Raw genomic sequence first — 24611 nt, forward strand, 5'->3', positions numbered from 1 at the left:
CATAATGGCAGGAAAGTATAATGTAAAGTAACGTGGATTCGGTCCTCTATCCATAGTTGTGCAATAAAACAGCAAGGATGTTTTTCAAATTATAATTTGATAGTACAGAAGTTATTTGTAAAAGAAAAGTACAGTACTTTCATTTGTTAAACAAATACTTGAGCCTGTAAATTGGGCTTGTTTTTGAGTAATAAATAAATAAAGGTTTCTACCTTGCGGGATTTGACTTATCACGGGACATTTTTGGAACGCAACCAGCGCAAAAAATGATGGATTACCGTTTTTATTGAGGGTGCCTTGACACAAAACCTAGCTAAAGACATTCGCGGAGGTGGAAAATACAACTATGTGTTTTAAATGAGGGGATGGTTTCATAATAGTCTGTAATAATAGTTTGCAATGGTCTTTGATCTGTGCAGCCCTTTGAGACTCTTTGTGATTAAGGGTGTCACAGATAAACATGACTTGACTATGTAAATTATTATAAAAAGCTTAGTGTGTCAGGAAAAACAACTCACTTCCCGGGGAGGGTTGAGGCAGCAGGTTGCGTCGGTTCTCGGCTCGTTCGAGGCGAGGCAAAATGGAATGGCGGGGAAGCTGCTCTGGAGTTTTCAGTGGCCTTGCAACTGCTTGGCATACAAGAAACACGATCGTAAATATTAGGGATGGACGATACTGTTATCCAAGTAAGTACAGGATAGTATCATTCGACACCGGTCTCATGCAGATACATTTTTCTCGGAAATCTCATGATCACAGAACCCCTCCTCCTTAAAATACTATGTAATTACGACAAAAACAGCCTAACAACTGTCTATTTTCTATTAAATAATTACAATGTAAAAAATATAGGAAGATATACAAATATTTGTATTACAATTGTTTCATGACAAAGTCAAACCCAAAAAACCCATGTAACAGAAATACGAATAAAACAAGGTCAACTATAACACCTTCCATGTCAAAATGGAATTAAAGCGGCAGACAACCAAACAATTGATGCTTTTATTCAAAAGGAGCGGCCCTTGGACTTCATTTATAAGTTAAGACGATAACATTTTAAGTTATTTTTTCTATGTTCCAGCTTGTATATTGTTATGTAAGAAATCCTGGGTTTTAATCAAAACATTTGAACTGCTGCTACTCAAAGAGGAATTGTCATGATGACTCATTACATTCACCTGTGCACGCTCGATTAGCGCCAGCTGCTGCTGGCTACCTGATTGGTTCCCCGTCCTACTTAAGCGCAGTTCTTTCACTTGCCTGTTGTCAGTCCGTCAGCGAACCTGTTTTCACAAAGCAAGCATTTTTCACTGACTCCCGTCGGCCCTATTCTGTCACCCGTTTTCCACTCGTCCATTCCCGATTTCCCCGATTGTCTCCTGCTACGACCCGTTTATACCCCGACCACGTTTTGATCTCCCGTCCCGGCTAAAGACCCGTTTTTTGACCCGGACCACGTTCTGATCTCCCGTCCCGGCTAACGACCTGTTTTTCCGTCTAACTACGCTACGATCTCCTGCTCCGGAAGATCCACTTCCGCATTTGGAATACGTTCCAATTCCCTGAGCGGCTCGCTTCCCCCGTCCAGCTAGTACCGGATCACTAGCGCTGCCTTTCCTCTATATTTCAATAAACTTGTGAGTAACGTTACGCATCTGGGTCCTAATTCTGTTCTGGTCGTGACAGGAATATGCTTATAGTAGTTTTATTTGTGTGGATTTCTGACCATGTCTCACTGCACATCACTGTCCCTTTATTATTCAGCTGCTCGGAGAGTGCAATATCCAATGACTGTTAGAATTGATAGCAAATGTTTATGGAAAGAAATGTAACTGGATAAACTATTTGTCATACCAATCCCATTGTAGTATCATTCAAAGTACCGTATCCTGAATTCCTTGTTTTGCATTGTTGGAGGGATTGTGACAAAATCTTCAAAGCTTTAGGCTAAGGAGTTGAATATTCAACAAAGGATGCTACACACATGTGCAGCATTCTTATCCGGAAACAAAAAACAGATGCGTTCTTTTGCGGTAGCAAACAGCTTTTCACATTTGGATGAAGCATTTTCATTTTCTATCATCATCAGCCACCCAGACTCAAACGTTTACATCAGCAGTGCTGTTGCTTTTTGTGTTACGGGCTGAAAAAAGTGCCACACAAGAAGACACAGCAATCTCTAGGGCTATATTTGAAGGTCATAATTCAATACAATATAACACAATAAGGGTAGCGGGTTGACTGACTGGTTGGGACTAACACATTATAAAGGATCATGTTTTTGGAACACAATCAGTTTCTACTCCCTCTTACACATTGATAATAAAATGTAGTCTTCTGTCATTACTACATGGTGCATTACAGCATTATTCTAGCTACTTATTTCATTCAGATGATGCGCTGCAGTGTCCTCCGACTCCTGCATCAATCGCGCTTTCACATAATACCACCAGCCGCGAGCTTTGTGGACTGGGAGTGTTTCAGTATCGACTTGAAAAGGTACAACTGTTCAAGCAAAAAGTACGAGCACGCCGAGTTTCTCCTCATGGAGATATTCTCACTTCTGTGTGTACTCACATATAAGCCAAATTTAGAACTACAAATACTAAAAACAGCTTATATGCGCAATTTGGTTGTGTTTCACCTGTAGCGAACAGTAGTCAGCGTGTGGCAAGAGGAGTGTGGCTTGTAAAAGAACAAATAACAGCAAGAAACCAACAGGGCAAACGTGAGCATCAGTCCTCAGAAATTACAGTAAGAGTGTGCTGAATTTGAGTCATTTCATTTGTAAACTCATTCTTGCCATACACCACGCCTGGAGAAAAAGAAAATACCTGGCGCATACTACTAACTTCAAGCTATAAGTGACGACAAACAAGCAACCTGGAAGCAGCAATTAAGTTTGGTGTAGATCAGGGGTGTCAAACTTATTTTAACTCACGATAGAACAAACATTCTCTCGGGGGCCGGAATAGTAGATTAGAGAGAAAGAAGAAGAGAGAGAAAGAAATAAGAGAAAGAGAGGGAGAGAGAAAGAGAGAGGGTGGGACAGAGAAAGAGAGAAAGAGCGTATGTGAGAGGCAGCTGACAGGCAACATCAAGTGGACATATTTCAACCTGCAGCTCGTTTTTCTCTTGCGCTACCCTCAGTGTCGTCTCGCAGGCCGGATTCAATCCCTTAGCGGGCCTAATCCAGCCCGCGGGCTGCCTGTTTGACACCCCCGGTGTAGATAAAAACAATGTTGATTACAACCTAACCTGTGCACATTTATATACAGTCATTTGTGACTAGATAGTTACGCACTACTTTTTCATGTCAGTACTCAGGGGAGTAACTGAATTATTTTTAAAATAAAGTAACTAGTGTGAGGGAAATTATGGTCTGGGTGTGCCTTTTATACTACCGGTATATTCAATATTTTACACCCAGGATATACTATATGCTTTTATATCTTTATATGTTTATATATTTCAATATTGTGCTCAAAACCGCTTAAGTTTTCAAATTGTTTTCAGGAGCAAGCACTTTCAAGGTCAGGACAATAAGGTTCCCAAGACAAAAGAAATTGTCTCTAATTAAAAGCTACGATTCGGAAACTCACTGGCAGACTCCTATCTGTTATCAAACAGGTGCACGGAATTCCTTTGCTAACCCATTTACAACTTGATGGCCATCGAGTATTTTTTCAAGACTCCTATCTATTCTCTAACAATGAACGCTGTAATGTATCACATAAATCATTCAAAGGAATTTGTTTAAAAAAAAAAAAAAAGGTACGGCCTTCAAGTATATTGTTATGTTAGAGTGCTCTCCAGTGGACTAAATTCTTTCCATGTAAATTGTTAGGTTAGAGTGCCCTTTGGTGGCCAGCAGTGTATATCACACCATTTAACATTTAGAAATCGTCCAATCAGAATCTTTTTACGTGTACGTGGTTTGTTTTATCCTCCGATCAGAATCCACGAAACATTTAAGAAAGACTCACGCTTCGATGCGTTGGAAATATTTAATTTGCTTTGTAACTCAAAAGAGTCTCTTATTTCATCTTGATATCATTTTGAACCTGTCACTATTACGGTAAATTCCGGACTATAATCCGCTACTTTTTTCCCAAATGTTCAGCCCTGCGGCTTATTCAGTGAAGCGGCCAATTTATGTAATTTTTCTAACGGCCTCTAGCGACGCTAGAGTATAAAAGGTAAGATAAAGACCAGTAGAATATGTGCGCTAAGAAAGACTGCAACCTCTAAGTTTAAGCATACATTGTCTGTAGAGTTAGGGTACGTCCCGATAATGAGGAAGACGCCCTTGATGGCGATATTTATGAGGAGGAAGTTGAGAACAATATACCGTGAATTTCACAATTACAGGATGATTTTTTTTAACAAGTACGTTTGACACATTGCGAGCGTGATCCTACTAGCGTGTTGGTACCTTTCAAAGGCATGGTTTGGGATGAAAGTTATATATTATTATTATTAAAGCTTTGAAAACTCTCTCGGTGTACCGTCTTCCTTCGTAAATATGTGTAACCATGTGTAATATGTATTTGCAACTGTATATTTTTGTAATGTATTTATTTTAGAGATTTATTCTGTTATGTGTTCTACGGACGAATCAAAAAGAAGGGGCGGAGCAAACGCGGGCTGAAAGGAATTGGGGTAAAGCTGAGTTACCGGTAGATCTGTCTGTTGTCGCAGCGGACAATAGTGGATATATATTTTTCCCACCCTTAACTTTGGAAATATACATTTTGTTTCCTTGGATTACTTTCAACGGGACCCAGACTTTACAAGTCTGCATCATACTTTAATTACGGGTATCATTTTCCATTTATGATGCCAACTGTGGCTCTAGAATTGTGTACTGTCCATGCAGATTGACGAGAGGGGTTGTCCGAACCTCACATTGTTTGTTTGCTGCTTTTGGTGTCGGTAGATTTGTTCAGACCAAAAAAAATAAAATCGACTTTGGCCTGGACGGATCTATTGACACTAACAAAGATGTTAAAAAAGTCAGAAAAATAATTTTAAAACGTCATATTGCCAGACATAACAAAATTGTGAATATGCTTGATTGCTGTTAAGATTGTCGAGAAGGGTTGTTCAAACCTCACATTGTTTGTTTGCAGTTATTAGTGTCAATAAATTTGTTCAAAAACCAAAAAGTTACAGTTGTGGAGCTTACAGCCTGGTCTGGGGCAAGCTTGTGATTGTGTCACAAGTGTTAAGGCGGGCGCACGCGGCTTATACATGGGGGCGGCTTGTGTAAGAATAAAGTTGGCAAATCACCTGAAAAGTGGTGGGTGCGGCTTATAATCAGGTGCGCTCTATAGTCCGGATTATACGGTAATTGCGCACCACTTACATTTACATTTAACTACTGTTTTTCAGTAAAAGGTCCAACACAGTCCGCCACGCAGTTTAGAGACACTCTGATTTCCTTAGACATTCCAAAAACATGCATGGCAGCTTGATTGCTTACTCTAAACTTTCCCCAAGTATGTGCGAGTGTAAATGATTAATACAATAATTGGTGCCTAAAGAAGTTTTTGGTGTCAACTCATAAAATTCAGGCCGATTCTCCCAAATGAGCTGCCTGACAAAAGGAAGTCAACAAGAGCAGTATCATTTTCAATACCGCAGGTTTTGGACCATCGGGAAGCATACACAATCCCAGCAGTTGTCACGTGAAAAGGCTCTTTTACTGGTAAAAAAGATGTACGAATCATAGAGTAATAGCACATAAAAAAGAACAAAAAAATTAGGTAACCAGCTGGGAGCAATAACCAACAGTACAACAATAAGGAATGGACTGAAGCCAACTTTGCCACGACCCCAAAACAGGCTAGGAACCGTCAACAGTGGAGAAAGCTGTCCAGAGTTGGGTCCGCATTGGTTTCCCGACAACCCATGCGGTTAAGGGATCCATGAACTGAACAATAAGAATATGGAATAAGATCGAAATACAATTTGGAAAGGGAAAAAATAATTCTGAGTCGATTTGCCCTCTACAACCGGTTTATTCGCGGGGACAATACTAAAGGGTTCATTGGGCGTGCGAAGGCATAACAGCAATATGTAAGATAGGTGAAAATGACGAACAGTAGTTTTACAGATTTTAAAGAGAAATTTGGGTTACGGTGAAGCGGCTATTTTCGTTACCATCAGTTGAATGACTTCTTTTATAAGGAGGTCAAACCAGTGATCCGTCATACGGTTATTAACATTTTTGAAAGGTCGTATAAAGGAAAAACGTTTAAAGCAATTTATGATATGTATAAATGTTTGGTGGCATGGAGTGGGCATTCACACTATGTTAGCAGTAAGATCTAAAGCCCGAGCTCGAACCAGAGCCCAAAACAAAATTTTGGTCATGTCGTGCCTAAAATGTCAATCATCAAAACAAACAAAAAAAATTACCCCTCCTCCTACAGAGTCCCCATAAATTGTCACGAACCAGGACAGGAAACAGGAATGAGAACCCAATCGCGTAACGTTACTCACAGTTTATTGGGGAGAGGAAGAATGAGCGCACACTCGATCCGGAGATTGATGGTCACGGAAGTAGATTGAAATCAAAACTAAGGAATGGTCAAAATCAAACAGATCGGGCCAAAAATAAAACAGGATCAAAACACAGGCAAAAACGGAGATTCACAGGACTTAGCATATCACACAGAGTCTAGCAGGAGTTTCACAGACGCTCTGATACCAGGCGACTCACAAGACCGCGTTTAAATAGTCCGGCAGCAATCTGTCAACGCGTTTCAGCTTTTGTCAATGGGCGGGGCCAATTGGGCGCCGTGGCAATCGCGACAGATCCTCGCGCCAGGCGGCCGGGACCAATTGGGCGCCATGGCAACCATAACACAAATAAAATATGAAAATTAGTGTTTGCTTCAGGATCAGTGCCACAAATCAAGTTAATTGGTTGGGCGTGGGATAATTCAGGCTCTAATACCCACGGGCCAGGCTGGATTTTCTAGGCCCGATCTTACCTAAACTCTATATCGAAGTAAAATGGGAAAATTAGTTACATTTATCGTTATTAGAAGACGAGTTGTGGGATATTTGTAAAAGGCAGGGCATATCCACTCACGCCAGGATTTTGAGATAGTTCAAATGGAAGAATGAGTCCACATTATTTGGTACCCTGAAAGTTAGGGCAGGATTTTGGGGGGTTTAGCATCCATGCTGGAGAGCATGTGAATTGACCACATGCAAATATTTGGGTTTTGCCAAAGATACAAGAATTCTTGGCCAAATTATGTTATGCTTTTATGAAAATTGTGGGATATGGGATACCAAAACAATTCAAGGTATTCTAAGAGAAGAAATATTGCAGGAAAAAGATGAGTACCTGGTCATAGTTCTCACAGAAAGCAAAAAAAAGTAACAATAAGAACATTGTATAAACAAGAGCTCCCTGCCGTGAAGCAGTGGGTGTGCACTGTGGAGGAATTATTTGTAAACAAAAAGCTCAAGAACCAAAACATGTTTTTAGGAATAAATAATGGATGAATGAGGCTTACACAAGTGGGGACGGGTGCTCAGTTGTGAAAGCTGTGGAGCGGAGGTTGTGGTTTTCGTGGTGGGTTGTGCCCAGGGTATATAGTATTGCACCTGTCGCAGAGGACTTCTCCCATGGTGGAGGTCATACTGATCTGGTGGTAACCAGTACTCATACTCGATGCCCGGGTTTCTGTCCGTGGCAAGAACCTGCGCATTCAAAGACCACGTAGAAAACCAAAAGTCACGAAGCGGCACGGTTTTGTACCTTTGGTCTTGGATTGCCTTCAAATATTTCCTTGGATGCAGATTGCAATCGGGTACCTCACCATCAGACGCAAGTCTTCCTGGGTGGGCCCCGGGACCTCAAAGCTCTCCCAGGTATCAGCTGATCGCCGGTAAAGAAGTTTGGTTCCAGCTATGTTGTACTCGCCGGGGACGCTAATTTTCCAGTTACCGTTGATGACAAACTGGGAACGATCGTTTTGAAGAGCTTTAAAAGGTAAGAGGGCAATTTTGCAGTCAGATCTTTTTTGTTTGAAGGTTCAAAAGTTAGCTTTCTGTGTCAGTGGTTCACGATTTAATAGGGAAGTGGGTAGATTCAGGTCAGATGACCATATAAGGAAGCTGACTGACACAAATACCAAAAGGGATTTTCCATGACAGGATGGAAACGATCGTGTTCACCTGTTTTGCTCTGGTGGCCTAATGAAACTTTTATTTTTGTCCATCTTGTACCATCTAACAAGGTCACTTCTATTTTGGTCTCATAAACAAGTTAATAATAGAAACCAAGCTTTTTATTTCCCTGGAAAAGCCTCCACACATCCACAAATCAAACAGAGCCTCTGAGCTGAGACTGTCTCCGGGGCAAAGGAAGCAAGAGCAAGGCCAGGAATTTATTTGGCATATTGGATTTACAAGTGTAGCCATGGAGCCTTAACACAGCAGTATGATGAAATAAATATACACACACACACACAAGACCAGTTGGCTCGTGCCTGCGTGTGTCTGTTAGCTTACCCAAATAATTCCTGCTGTTATCCGTGACTCGGATGTGAGTGGCTCCAGCTGGGATCTTAGCTACTTCGTTGTATCCAAAAGGTCCTCCTAGACATAAAGACGAAACATTCCGTTTGATACGTCAATCTGCTCATGCAATCACAGTGCTAACGGCTTACGGTAATGAAAACAATCCAAATGATAATATAATTAGCATTGAGTTTGTGTAAAAATGGAGACATGCAAAAAGAAAACAGGAAAGAAAGAAAGAAAGAAAAAAGAAAGAAAGAAAGAAAGACAGCCCGAACAATGTGTGGATGGTGGTCGGTATCATTTTAAGGGTACGCCCAAACAGCGGGGTAAATAAGTATTTGGTGCCCGGAGATGGCTGGAGCCCATCCCAGCCATCTCCGGGCACACCCTGAACTGGTTGCCAGCCAATCGCAGGGCGCAGGGAACGTGGGAGGAAACCCACGCTAGCACGGGGAGAACATACAAACTCCACACAGGAAGTCTGGAGCTGGATTTGAACCCACGACAGGTTCCCATGACATGAACTGTGCCGCACAAGCGCTAACCACTGCGCCACCGGCAGCACCATTTTACTTCTTCCAATTTTACATTTTCTATTGTTGTGTCAACATTCACATAGTGTGTTTACATGCAAGTAAGGGTCGAAATAAAATCAAAATATAGCAGATATGTGTTTTTTTTTAAGTCAATGTAAGCAAAGGAATACAGAAAAAGTTATCGCTGGTTCACTACTTTGCAGATTTGAAATGAATACAAATTGTTTTAACTGTTGTTGGTATCATGAAATGTGTTCAGCAGACAGCACACAGCAAATACTATCACGGGGGCAGGTTGTATTTGTATGTACTTGGTGGGCATGACTGTGATAAGCTGGTGTTTGATGTCAGTCAAACAAGTCCACATGGCCATCAAAACAAACTGCAAAGCAACTGTTGTATCCATACACAGTTGCGCCTCCACATACGAGCAACTCTATTTACAAGAAATTAGAGATAAGTGATGTATTTTGAACAGAAATCTTAAATACAGGAGAGAAAATCCCATAGTATGAAGTTAACTTGCATCAGAAGTCATGCAATGAATGACTCGGATTAGTCCAAATCCCAAATTGTGATCTCAATTGAACTACTTCTTTTATGTAAAGATACTCTTTAATCAACCTCCGTGTTTGGAAATAATATTTTGAAAACTGAAGAATGCAAAGAAGTTTATTAACTTTAGCCATATTCTCATATTTTGTGAAAACCACAAGTGTACCTCATGTCCAGGAGTCGAACGACCACAAGACCACAGCGGCACAGGGGCGAGCTGTCGAAACCCTGCTGTTAACAGGTTATTGAACAGCGATAAACAACCCAGAACTCCAACATCAGTTTTATCTATCTATTTATCTACCCTGGTCATATCATTGGAGAGGGGTGATCGACAGCAAGACAAACGCATACACTAAAACAAAGAAAACAAAAAGGGTAAAACACCAAATATTTGACCGTGGCCAACCCAAATGCCCAAACAATCAAACAAGTTAAGCACCTCGACACCCGAGTTGGTCATGCTTTCGTCCCTCCAGATGAAACGCGACACAAGAAAGCGGCCATGTCACTCGGGTCAGGGTGACACAACACACTCTTCTGTTCAACAGCAAGGCCCGACAGCTTTTACTGGTTTACCCCTGCCGCATCATATAGGTGTCCTCCCACACCCCACTATCCTTTCACAACACCTCTCCACTCATTCCTATCACCAACAAGAGCTCTAGCTTCCACTAGATTTAGCCCTTTATCCTGCAGTGCACTCATAACACCATCCATCCACGTCAATCGCGGCCTTCCTCTTGGTCTCCTTCCATTTACTTCTGCTTTGTAGATCCTCTTCAACATTCGCTCCTCATCCATCCTCTCCATGTGTCCAAACCAAACAAGTACTCTCCTATCCACACGCTTGCTCAGTTCCACTACTAGTCCAGTTCTGTCTCTCACAATTTCATTTCTCAATCTATCCAATCTTGTCACTCCTAACATACTCCTTAAACACTTCATTTCAAAAACATTCAATTTCCTTCTCAAATCTGCATTCAGGCTCCAAGTCTCTGCACCATACAACACAGTCGGCACAATCACACTCTCATACAGTCCCCTCTTAACATCCATACTCATACTCTTGTTGCTCATCACTCTCCTCAGAGCACCCAAAACCTCACTTCCTTGATTCACCTTTTGCAATACCTCGCACTCCATTCCACCAACTGCAGCCACATCTCAACCCAAGTACCTAAAGCTTTCAACTTCTTCCAGAACCTGTCCATGCAACCTTATTTCTAACGCCATGCCCACTCCATCACGAGAACACTTCATCACCTTACTCTTCCCAACATTCACACATAACTTACGCCCATCACACACTCTTCCAAACTCCATTACCAACCTTCTCAACGTTTCCTCAGAATCAGCCACAAGCGTTGTGTCATCTGCAAAATACAACTGCCGTACCAGCCACACTGTTCCACTAATATCCATCCTCTCTACACCTCTGCCGAATACTCTTGCATTCACCTCTCTCACCACACCATCCATGTACACATTAAACAGGCATGGCGACATCACACAGCAGTTTTATAAAGGAAAAAAGTATAAAAAGCTTGCTTTGAATGTCACTGGCACACTAGTGCCATAATGTAGCCTTTGTCTATATCACAATAGTTTCCAGAATATTCTGCTATTAAAAAACGTCTTGGCTTATGATTCTACCATCGTTCTAATCACTAGAAATAAATTAACATGTGGAAGACAAGAGAGGAAAACTACAGTCTTTCAACAATGTATAGAGGGAAGTGACGTACACTCAATGTGTTTAAGCAGTCTGCAAGTTATAAACTTTTGGGTATTTGTGGAAGTAAAAGCCACTTACCTCAGAGTTTCATGGTGTCATTAAAAATACCACATTTGACCTAAAAATAAACTAGTTGTAAGGTTATGAGTTTATTAGCCTAGTTATGAACGTATGAATTGAAGGTTGACAAGTTGTTATTATTATTTTATTTTGAAGCAGCACCTAAGTCCATAAGTTTTCAATATGAAAAAGTAAATGTTTTACTAAAATTAAACAATGATTTTGCTTATTGTCTGAAAGTGAAAGCTGACTGATTAAACCGATTTCATATCATTATTTGTGTGTGTTAATCTGTTAATCAATCATTCCTCATAATTTTCTGCATCATACAGCTTAGTGTCATTTTATTTAATGTTGCTGCCTTCAAGTGTTTTTATGGTGGTTCACTTTTTTGTACATTTATTATCATTTAGGCATTTCATTATTTATTTGCCATAAATGTAGGCCTTGTTCTCAAATTTTAAAGGTGCAATTTTTACTGAAAGCATTCTAAGGCAGAGTTGGGACTAACGCAATTACTATTCTCTTTAACGACAACTGTAGTGTGTCGTTTATCAAATTTTGTAAATCTACTGTCGTTCTACATGATACTTTACTGCGTTATTCCGTCATATATTAACTGCTTTTCATGAATTACACTGTCCTTTGACTACTGAATATTCCTGCATCACTCACATTGTCACATACAACCCTTGTATCCACCAAGAATCTCTGAAGAGTGGGCATGTCCGTATTTAGCTACAAAGGACAACTAAATACAGTTATGGTGGTGCCGGGTCAAGTACGGAGTATACGAATTCAGAATTTCCCCCATGGAGATATTCTCCCTAAAGTATATACTCGCACCCAGGCCGAATTTACAACTAAAAAATGAAATACTGACATCAAGGGGTAAGCTTATCCGCGCATATTTGAAAAATCAATAGGGCAAGCACGGATATAGGGTAAAAGTGTGCTAGATTTGGGTCTTATTATTTGTAAAATGATTTTGAAATACACCATGGCTGGAGAAAAAAAAATAACATCTTGGGGAGTAACCAGAATGATTTGAAGCCCAGAGACAAAATGAATATGGAGTGTCTTGGCTATGTGTTGTTTGCAAGCTCGAGATATCCAAATGGTTCACTGCTTCAACAGGTTGGTGGACATGTGTTTTTTCGATTTCATTTATCATGTGTGTGTTTTCCAGAAGTTTTATGTGTTTGGCTATCCTGCAACTATGTACTGTAATTCATAACTAGATAGTTACTTTCTGAATAGGCTACTTTTTGATGTCAGGGTGTGGGAGGTGTCAGGGTTTCAATGTAAATCTCTTGAATTTCTGTCTCAAGGTAATTGGCTTGTTTTTATATTACTAAATATAAAAACAATGTTTCTCATACACACACACACACATAAAGTAACGTTTCAATAATGAGTGTAATTACATCTCTTGTACGTTTATCAATCTTGTATTCTTTTATTTTGAAGTCATGTTCTTGTGTGCACTGATCTCTCTGACGCAAAATAAACATCTCTCTCTCTCTGTGGACTTCAATCAGGGCGGACGTGAGTTCTTTTCTCTGCCGTTATAATATAGATTTAAACAATATACATGTATTTTATCTGTGCAAATATAGCCATTAAACAGTCTTAATAATGATCATCTCTCACAGGGGTTATATAATGAATTACATTTTAATCGAATTAAATAGTAACTAGCTGATTACTGTACTGGACTGGGTAGGGTTACTTTAACTGGATTACTTTCAATTACTTTTGGATTACTCCAATACCAAATATGCTAATAAAAGACAAAAGAAACTAAATATGAATAAAATTACTAAATTTTGTGCAGGCTTGGGGAGTAACGGAATACATGGAACGGCAAAAATGATGTTGGCAAGCTGTTTGGATTTATTATCATTTTGTTACTGTCGCATTTTATGTTAGTTTTGCCGGAGATCAAAGAGATCAAAGCCAGGAGAGAAAGCTTACCACGAATTGTGAGTCATAATTTTATTCATATTTAGTTTTTTTTGTCTTTTATTAGCATATTTGGTATTGGAGTAATCCAAAAGTAATTGAAAGTAATCCAGTTAAAGTAACCCTACCCAACACTGCTAATGGTAAACTAATTGCATACCAAGCACTGTTGTTATGTTGTAGAATGGTACGAGTTAGATCTTAAATGAAGCTATCATTCCTGTCTCTGTTTTTCTAATGTTTCCTATCACCAAATTGTGTTAAAAATTCTTATTGTTGTCTGCCTCATTTGGTCTTGATTAAAAGACACGGGAAATAACTTAAAAAGACAATACGAGTCAAAAGGACCAGAAAATGAGCAATGTTTCTGAAGTAATAAGACCGAGTTCTATTTGATGCTTCTTCAGGGAACTTAAATGCCTGGTCACACAGCCTTTCGCGTCTGTATCGCGGGTAAAATTTTGCGATTTCTTTTTGACCGTGGTTGCCCACGGTGGCAAATGTGCAAAATTGGCCGGCGACTGTTCCGTGTCCTTATCGCGGGTAACCGCGGCTGCATCGCTGTGCCGCCCGCGGTTACCCGTGGTCTAAATTTTTAAGCAGCGCAAAACTTTTTCGCGTGACCGGGCCTTAACAACTGCAATTTTAGACTACCAATTGTTGCTTTAAATACGATATGGAGGGGGCAAACTGCTTTTGTCCATTTTGCATAAGCCTCTTCAGTAAACATGAGATGCTGACATCGAAAGTGATTCCACATGGTGGTCATTGGACGTCCAGTTGTCTGCGTGTGCGCTTATCCTACCTGCCTCCAGGCCGTTGCTCTGGTAAACACTCCTGTGGTGGAGGCAGCTGGTGTTTTTTCCACCGCAGACCATGCAGGCATCCTCTTGCTCCTTTGAACCCAAGATGGAATCACAGCCAGGTTTCTGTACAAAGTAAAGGAACGTTGACATGTTTCCTGCACAACAAAGATTATGAACCGATATGTCGTGTGACTGCCTGAAGCGCTTATTATCTGTCAAAACATGACCTTTTTTGCAGCGCAGTCTCCTACCACCACATTTTTACCTAGGATGACACACAGACGTTTAATGTTGGTCCTCCCTGTCATTTTCCAGTCTTTCAAGCGTTTACTTGAAGTGAGAGGCCTAATAAGCAAAGATGGTTTGGCTTGGGATCTCTCTACGATGACTAAAAGATTCAGTTTTTCATAGCTGGGTTGAGAACTTAGCTGATACATTGATTACCGTGCAAATTCTTTCTTGAGCCTTGATGTCCAGTGATTTAAGCCCATCCTCCAGGAGGGCTGTAATCAACTCCTTTAAGTCAGTGGGAAATAAGTATTTATGTGCGTTACAGGAAATTAATCCCTTGTGTGAAGGTGTTGAGGACACAAAACACAACACAGGGAGTGAGAGCAAGGGGCCAGGAAAAATACTGTTATTATGAAAAAGAACATTATTGTTTTTCCTGACTATATTTTACGAATATTCACACACGCGCATACAAACGCACACACTTTGGCTTGAAGGTCAGCATCTTGGAGTCACTGTTTTACTGTAGATATTAACACTGGTGTTTTGTGGCTACTATTTAACCAATCTGCTAGTTGAGGACCTGTAAGAAGTCTATTTCTCAAACTAGAGACTCTACTACACTTATACTTCTCTTTCTACTCTGGTTAGAGCCTGTTTGGGCTGTTCTCTGAAGGGAGTAGTACACACTGTTGTAGGAGATCAGTTGTCACACCCACAAATGTGATGCTTCAGATACTCGACTACTCAGTTTTATAGTTCATCTAACCAGGTAAACTGTTTTCAGCTGTTCCAACATAAATGCACAGGAGTTTTCGAATCATTCCTTAGCCTTTTAACATAGTTAGCAAACACATTGCACTATTAGAAACCTGTAGTACTGCTTGCACCTATGTTAATATTGCATTAAAAATCAGACATTTGCAACTAAAATACTTATATACCACGTTAACAATGTATGGGATGCATTTCATATTAGTTTCATATTATTGAAAACAATTGTGGTTTTCCTTAAAAAACAAGGAAATATCCAAACCTTTGAACGGTGGTGAACATATATTGAGAATAATTCAGAGCATGTTGAAAGTTTTTAGAGCATTGTGTACTCAGTTTGCGCTTACCAGACAACGTCCGTTGACACACACAGCTCCTCCAATAACTTTGTCACAGGCTGTGCCATCAAGCACACGGCCAAAATTGTAATAGAAGTTGTGACCCGTGGCCAAGCAGCTCAGCTCGCAGGGGTTCGACCCTGCAAAAGGGGAAATATTCAACGTTTTTTTTTAATTTGTTTGGACAATGTTTCTTTTTATGGCCTCAGATAATTGCATTAAACCTTGTAAATAATTGAATTGAATTTTCTTTATTGTCATTGATGACAACATAGTGAAACATTGTACGCAACAAGGTTAGACATGGCACTCCAGGATTAACAGGTAGTTACGACTTTAAAGAGAAATATGAGATAAAAGACTAAGGATGAATAGGCAAAAATATTTAGAACGTATTCCTTAAAGACTGGCCTAAAATGTAATAATAGCGCGATGGTAAATAGTGAATTATTACAATGTTTCAATGAAAAGTAATGCAGCAACAAAAAGTCCCAAAGAAGTCACAAGATATACATTTATCACAGTTGTGTGTGTTTGTGGTAAAGGCTCTGGGGAAGATACTATCTCTGCACCTGTTAGGCATTGTTTCAAGGGATCTGTAGCGCCTATCACAGGGAAACGGGTCAAAAAGGTAGTGGCCAGGGTGAGAAGAGTCCATACCTGTCAACCTGTACGATTTTGCCGTACAAAGTACGTTTTTTATGCATTTTAAGACGAGTACGACGTACAAGGAAATCTGTACGGAAAAACGCAAATTTGTCGAACGCGTGCGTCTGCCGCCTGGGGATTTCCCATCATGCATCATTCCGAAAAAAAAACCCATATATATATGGTGTACGATTATTTTGTATTTTATATGGGAAAATACGACAGTTTGTACGGGCATGGAGCCGTGGAGGTTGACAGGTATGAGAGTCCCTTATAATGTTGAACGCTCTGCTGCTATATCGCAAGCCGGCAATGTCCTCCAGACTGGGCAGGGAGCCGCCAATGATTTTCCAGGCTGTGTTGATTACGCTCTGCATGTTTTAGTGTGATTTCTAAATATGATCACATTTTCTTTTGACCTAGTAAGCCACATAATTAAATTTTGGTTTTAAAAAAGAACTATTATAGAAAATTGCATTTTAAGACATATTTTTAGATCGAGAAATTTGTATTTGTTTAACATAATATGAGAGTCACCTAGAGGAGATGACATGATTGTTTGCCATCTTGCTGCTACGTGTACCCCCAAAAAGCAAAAACCTTGTGAAAGGCTGGGGGGAAAAAACTAAGAAAAATGGTATGGTTTGGTCACTTTGAGTCTCTGTATTCTTCCTCATGCTTTGCAATACTCACTTTGGTTGCTCTACACAATACAGCGACATCTAGTGGTCAAATATTACACAGTGTGGGAAATACTAAAAAAAAAATGGTAATACTTTAAAAGAAGGATTTAGATTTTGACTACCAAGTTTTTAAAAATGTCAGACCATCCATTTTCTTATCTTATTTTGGTTTCAAAAACTGAACATTTGCTATTGCTTAGCAATCAAAATTTGATCGAACTATGCAGAATAGTTAGAATTAGAATGTCTATATTGTCATGCATAACAATGTAGTGGACATTATTTGAGACAAAATTAGTTCCTTTAAAATAAACATGTATTTAAGACTTAAAAAGAGAAAAGAAAACGAAAAGAATGTTGGGATAAATGGGCGAATATACATTATACAAGGTAGTACTTGGAAACTTGTCCAAGTTGTAAGAATCGTACAAAGTGTCTACTAACTTTTAAACCTAACATGCTATTTGATAGGAAGTGATTTTTTTCTCACTGACCTCCGTGAAAGGTTGTCCATCTAAAGGCGTTTCCAGTCACCAGTTGTCTGCCATTGTAAGAAGCACACTGCATCTCACGGAAATCTTGGGAGCCAGGAGGGCACTCCTGCAACAAGGCGAAGCCAGTGAAGATACAGTTTAAACTGTAATCCAAAACCAAAGAAGTACATTCATTGACTTGCAAATGAAGCCTCCAGGAAAGACATAATGTAGAATATGCAACTGCACACTCGTGTGTTCGCCTAATAGTGAAAACAACATGACTGGGAAGTGTGGCTATTTGCTGTATACAACTTGAATTGCAGGCTTCATATATTCATATATTTAAGCACTTTTTAATGACTTTCAAAGCCATTTTTTTCAATTCCTCCAGTATTATCAAAAGAAGAAATTTGGTGTGAATCATATGTTTTGTAGATCCACAAATATATCTGCGATTTACATACAGTATGTCAAAAAAGTGACTACACGCCTAAAATTTCGGCAGAGATTTCATCTTTATGTTTCTTGAACGACATAGACGAAACATCGCTTTGAAACAATAAAGGCAGTCTGTGTAAAGCTTATTTAGCAGTGTACTTTTTTTTCTCCTCCAAAAACTCAAAATATAGCCATTAGTAGCTAAACAGATGGTAACAAAAGTGAGTACATCCTAAAGTAAAAGTTCCTGAAGTCCAATATTTTGTGTGGCCAATCTGATTTTGCAGAACCACGTTAATCCTCCTGGCCATGGATTTCACCAGAGCCTCACAATTTGTCACTGGAATGCTCTTCGTCTCCTGCATGACAACATGACAGAGATTGGGGATATTTGAGATCTTGTGCTCCTCCAACTTCTGCCTAAGGATGCCCAAAAGATGTTCTATTGGGTTTAGATCTGAAGACGTGCTTGGTCAGTCCATCCCTTTTACCCTGAGCCTTTTTAAAAAAGCCTTGGTCATCTTAGATGTGTATTTGGGGTCATTGTCAGGCTGGAACACTGCCCTGCAACCCAGTTTATGGAGGAGGAAACATTTCTTGCTCCAGTATTTAACAGTACATGATTGAGTTTTCCTCAATAAAATGCAACTTCCCAACTCCAGTTGCACTCATACAGCCCCAAACCATGACAATCCCAAAACCATATTTGACGTTAGGTATGACAAAAACCTGTTTTACTTCCCACCTGGTTTACGACACACAAGCTTCACACCATCTGAGCCAAATAAATTAATCATTGTCTCATTAGACCTGAGGATATCTTTCCAGTAAGCCATAACCTTTGTTGACAGACTTCATTTCATTGTGTCAAAGTGATGTTCTATTAAACCTTATAAAAAAATCTCTGGAGAAATGTGAGGGGCGTGCTCACTTTTGTGACATGTGACTGTATGTGATTTTTTTCTTGCGTGATAATTTATCAAGACATAGGATTTTTAGATCTTCAGAAAATCACGAATGTATTTGTGGATTTGAACAAGACAGTTCTAAAAGTTTTGGAGACAAATATTTCCCCCATATAGGCGTTGGGTAATACAATTATAAGTAACTTACATTTTAAGCTGCAGGAAGTTCTTCCCATTACAATTTATAACTGGGAAACGCTACCTTCATTTTTTGCATGGCCCATAATAAATGTACATAATTGATACGTGATCATTGCACCCATACACAGTTCATAGTGCCCTGTTTAGGTATAGAATGCACCTGTCCTCTTGGGGACGACTCGTAGGGGCGGTGACGCTTCATAGGACACTGCTTAACAAACTAAATCAGCTGCAGTTAATCACAAGTGAAAAATTCAATGGCAAAGCAAAACCACCAGGGAGCAGTGTCGGCGTGATTTCTAACAAATTTCTTGAAAAACATGGCAACAGTTTTAAGCATTTACAAACACTTCACCCAAAATACAAGCACTTTTCAGTCCATTAAAACACAAAATTAAAATTCAAGCATTTTCAAGGATTTCAAACACCTGTTCGAACCCAAGATTTGAATCTCATCTCATCTCATCTCATTAGCCGTACCGCTTCTCCTCATTAGGGTCGCACGAGGGACAAAGTGCAAATTGCACACAGGTTTGAGATTGCCTACATGCAAGTCCAGTACCCGTCTTAACACAGCCACACACACGGTGGCAGCTCCTCATCGTCTGACTGAAGCACAACAGGCAAGGAACTCACAGCCAAGACAAAGGTTAATAAGTACGTGAAATTCCAGTTCACACCCTGAAAGGTCCCAGCGGTGACAATATCACTAGACACGCCCACAAGCTCAACAAGAGCAAACATTGTCCAAAAATATGTATACAGAAAACGGTGTACAGTGTGGAAACCTTTAAGCCGACCTTCGTGTTGCAGATCTTGTATTGTCTCGGATCCCCTCCACATGGTCCGCCCACTGGGTTTCTGAAAAACAAAACAAAGATTTAACAGGAAAATATTTATGACGTGATGTGTTCAGTGCTATGAATCGCAAGTTTCCAACCTGGTAATGCAAGTTCGCGATCGCACAGCAGCACCGGCCCCACAGCTTCGTGAGCACACTGACCAGCCGCTCCAGGCCGCCCATTCGTTTTTAAAGTAGAGCTGGCGGCGGGTTCGCGCTGAATGCTCCGACAAGACTTCCTTTGCCAGAGGCCAGGAGCCCTGAGACACACATTAGGGTCAGCTTTTTAAATACTGACATGGAAAGTAAGATGCACTGGACTACTCCAAAGAACAGGGCATACACAGATAGACACATGGTAGTGCTGCCTTCGTCACCAAAATTGCCGGTTTTTGCATAGCTGTATCTGTGTTTTTATAAAAAATAATAACATTGAATAATTATCTTAATTTATATAATTGTCCCTAGATATTCATGTCTGTGTTATTTGGGTGCCCATTTGTGTCTGTTTTGTCATTTGCTGGCAAGCTGTCCAGGGTCCGAATCCTCTGTCCCCCTACCCAAAGTCAGCTAGGGTGGGCTTCAGCACCACCCTTAATGCTCCTCTTGCACCAGGGTCACCACCATCCTGTTTTGGATTTCACGTACATACAAAACTAAATAAATTTGTTTATTACACCAAAGCTTCTTGACTTTTTTAGGAATTTCTAGTTTAGCAAAATAAAGTAGCAAAAAATGTTTTTGCTACAATATGAAACACTCTCATTAAAATTGTTCTCAGAGCGCTGGAGATACAGTACAGTATGTTTACACACAAACTGGGACTGTGACAGGAAGAGGAAGTCGTTGGGTGAGCTCTCACAGCGCCACATGCTCGTAGCGGCAGAAAGAAGCACTACAGTACTGTCCTGTACTTAGAAAAAGGTGCACAATACAAAATCTAACTTACAGTAATGTCCAGATATTTTTCGACATCCCGAAAAAATGTTTGTATGTAGGGGAACGTCCGTACTACCAAAACTGAAATCATAAGTGTACTGTCAGTCAACACAGTGACGGCCAGCCCTTCTCCCTCTGTGAGATATAGGGGACTCTTGTTTTTCTGTTTTGCAAGTATTTCTACACAAAAATAAAACAAGGACTTGTCCACACATGTAAGGCCATTTAAGTAAAGAGCTTGTAATTTGCGGAGTATTTTCCGGGCAACAATGTAACTTCAAACCTTTACAAGGATCTCAAGAGTCTTTATATTTGACATAATAGACAACATAGCCAGGTTGGACAAGCTTGCCCCCATCAGGTATGTCTGGGCGGGGAAGCCTCCACTGATGTTTAACCCAGGGCCAGAGGTGACAGTAGATAAACATCTAAACATCTTATTCATTTATAATAAGATGTTTATCTACTTGCCTCTTACACCAATACATACTAAGTAAGGCAGCAGAGTGTGGCATCAAACTCTGGCCAGCGTGTTATGCAGAAAGTAGCTATAAATAGAATTTAAATATTTACACAGGTAAAGCTGCAAGTGAGGAAAAACAGTGAAAACATGTAGTCCCTGAGTTATATGGCATATGGCAGTACGGCGGCGCAGTGGTTAGCGCGTGTGCGGCACAGTTCTGAGGTCGTGGGAACCTCCTGCGTGGGTTCAAATCCAGCTCCCGGTCTTACTGTGTGGAGTTTGTATGTTCTCCCCGTGCTTGCGTGGGTTTCCTCCGGGCACTCCGGTTTCCTCCCACATTCCAAAAACATGCATTTCAGGTGAATTGGCCGGTTCAAATTGTCCCTAGGTGTGACTGAGCGAGTGAGTTGTCTGTCCCCGTGTGCCCTGCGATTGGCTGGCAACCAGTCCAGGGTGTCCCCTGCCCACTGCCCGATGATTGCTGGGATGGGCTCCAGCATCCCCGCGACCCTACTGAGGATAAGCGGTGCAGTTGATGAGATGATATATTCATAGATATTTGTTTATTTATACAAATGGAAGGATTGGTCCTCCATATTGCAGGGCTTGTGGAGTAAGAAGGAAGGGAAACATTGGTGACATGAACTCATTGAAATCAATGTCATATGAGAAACTATAGAAGCAACAATTTATACAAAATCACGATAATGCTTATGTTCACCTGGTAATTCTGACACAAACATTAATGTATTCACATAGACAAGCTTAAAAAATGCAGGATTGTAGAAGGGTGCATCATGACATGTCTTAATAAACATGTTCCATTTTAATATCATCTTCACAAAACGGCTATTAATAGGGAAAAGGTGCGTACAGAGAGTTATACGTGATCCCTGGTGGAAAGTATCCTACAGCAAACAAACCTCACAGAAAATGCAGAACCTTGTTAGCTTGCTGGGTGAAGACCATCACGACCGAACAATAAAAGTGATTAAAGAAATCTTCGAGTTGCACCTCAAACACATTCCAGCGTTTATGCCCTGGAGGAGGAGTGAAACTGGCACCCTTCCCACCAGGTTTTCATTCAGGGAATGACTCACACCCACTTAACTCTTGCTTTGCACACACACTCAACAGCTGAGTGTTTTATCAGTGTTAGCTGCTATGTTTTGGGAAACAGAATCATGTGCGAGCTGAAAACGTGTGAATAATATGTGTCAAGGTGATGTGTGTGCAGGGTTAGGAGGATGCAGTTCCGAGTTACCTGTTGAAAAATGTAATCCATAACGTAATCTAAATCCCATACACTGCAGAAATCTAACTGGATTACTTTCGGATTGCTCCCATACCAAATATGCTAATAAATGACGAAATAAATATGATATAAATGCAATTACTAAATTATGTTTAAAATAAATGAACCATGTAACCTTAAAAAGCATTGGAGGAAACCAAGGACAGGTAGTTGCTTGAAGTCCCACTAAAAAGTGCTCACATTTTAACCACGTAGTATACAGGGTAGGGTAGGGTTACTCTAACTTGATTACTTTCAATTACTTTTGGATTACTCCAATACCAAATATGCTAATAAAAGACAAAATAAACTGAATATGAATAAAATGACTAAATTTTGTGCACGCTTGGGAAGTTACGGAATACATGGAACGGCAAAAATGATGTTGGCAAGCTGTTTGGATTTATTTTCATTTTGTTTCTGTCGCATTTTGTTAGTCTTGCCAGAGATCAAAGAGATCAAAGCCAGAAGAGAAAGCTTGCCACGTGTTGTGAGTCATAATTTTATTCATATTTAGTTTATTTTGTCTTTTATTAGCATATTTGGTATTGGAGTAATCCAAAAGTAATTGAAAGTAATCAAGTTAAAGTAACCCTACCCAACCCTGGTAGTATAGTTTATCAAGGAAAAAAAATCAAACGGCCTCTCTTTTATATACGACAGCATATGTTCTGTTTTAGCTCACATTAGGAGCACTTTAACAACCAAATACTCTTTAAAACACACAAAGCGTTCACTTTATAAAATTCCAACAAACTCTGGGATGTCTTGTGTCCAAGTTCAAGTTTTACTTGTTTAAAGTGGGAATACCAAACCTGTTGACAATATTCAAATTTACTAGGCCAGGTAAAACATTCTCAGAACATAACAATACAGCAATACAGAGATCGTATAGTGATTTTTGAACACTTATTTACTGCAAATGTAGTAAATTCATATTCACTGAGTATCACTGGACGCATCACTGGCGCGCAACTGCGCTGCCCTCACAAAACTGCAGGCTCAGGCCAATTCAACAAAACGAGTTTTACATTTAAGGAGAAATAAAATGTAGACAAAAAGATAAGTGCTCTGGCCTGCAAAACATGAGTTGGCTGTCTGTACACTCTGCGCAATAAAAACAGATGTTACAACGATGTGCATGCGTGTGTAAACTACAGCCCTGTCTCTCATGTGTCAGTGATGGAAATTATGATAGACTCAATTTATCTATCGGCGCATGATGTCTATGTAAATACAGAGACCCCTCGCCACTTTGCACTTCAGATATTGCTGGATCACTTCTTTATAGGAACAGCCAATATTCACCCGGATGGGCCAGCACCTTTGACTTGAGATCTCAAAAGCCGATTCATATCATAGCATATTTCATTCTGTATTGTGAGCAGACACCTGCTGTGCGTTCCTCTGAACTTCGCCATTGTACCATTGTATCGTGCATTGTAGAGAGCGCTGTGAGAGCGCTCTGTTTTGGGTGGGTGTGACTGTCTGTGTGCGGCCGTGATAGGGTGAGGTGACCGTGTGCACGACTCTGATTGACTGACAACAAACACCAGCCTAACAGCTGACGGGCGCTGCCTCTGTAAGCAAACTGCAGTAAGCGCCAGGTAACTTAAAGTGGCTTGTTAGATTGAAAGGTAATTGATCAAATAAATCAAACTTTAAAGGAAAGTCAGAGGAGCACAAAGAAATACTGCCAAGTGGTATGTGGATTGTTACTGCGTCCAGGAATCAATTTAGGCAGCAAAAGAAGGGAAAACAATAGGCTGTCTGCAGGTCCGGCCTATTGCTAAATACTAGGCTAAAATCTTTGCTAAGCACCGCTGCGGACTTTGTATCTTTGCAACACAAGGTCTGATCAAAGCGACGGCGCCGCTAGCGGCAGTCTTTCCAGCAACTCTCTGTTATCTCGCACTTTTTGTGATTTATTGTTCTTATTGTCTGCTTCTATCTTCATTGTTTTTCGTCCCGTTTGACAACTATACTTTGGATTACTTTCTATCCTATGGACATGGGTTTTAACGCACAAAAATGCCTTTATTCGAGGAATCAACTCCTTGCCCTGAAGAATTCTCGTGCCGGCGTGATGAGGGGGCCCTATCGTGAATGGAGAGCCGGAGCTAGGTAAGCGGCTAGCGGAGTTATAAGTCTTCGGTACTGTCCATAATCA

General features: G+C 40.3%; 1 protein-coding gene across 2 annotated transcripts in view; it reads right to left on the reverse strand.

Annotated features, from left to right (window-relative positions):
* Nucleotides 1–24611, reverse strand: part of adamtsl5 (ADAMTS like 5) — a 64899-nt gene that overhangs the window by 6264 nt on the left and 34024 nt on the right. Inside the window, exons 3-11 of one of the 2 annotated variants that reach the window (XM_088334091.1) lie at nt 19845–20005; nt 19705–19765; nt 17379–17484; nt 15563–15693; nt 14210–14333; nt 8539–8625; nt 7845–8008; nt 7539–7725; nt 519–626 (exon numbers count right to left, since the gene is read on the reverse strand). In XM_088334091.1, the coding sequence (XP_088190217.1) occupies nt 519–626; nt 7539–7725; nt 7845–8008; nt 8539–8625; nt 14210–14333; nt 15563–15693; nt 17379–17484; nt 19705–19765; nt 19845–20005 (1129 nt within the window). Of the gene's footprint in view, nt 1–518; nt 630–7538; nt 7726–7844; nt 8009–8538; nt 8626–14209; nt 14334–15562; nt 15694–17378; nt 17485–19704; nt 19766–19844; nt 20006–24611 lie in introns of both variants that reach the window. The other variant, XM_088334090.1, reaches the window with a different exon arrangement.

Source organism: Urocampus carinirostris, chromosome 4 (genome assembly GCF_059441175.1).
Source record: "Urocampus carinirostris isolate Australia breed hairy pipefish chromosome 4, RoL_Ucar_1.0, whole genome shotgun sequence".
Lineage (NCBI taxonomy): Eukaryota > Metazoa > Chordata > Actinopteri > Syngnathiformes > Syngnathidae > Urocampus > Urocampus carinirostris.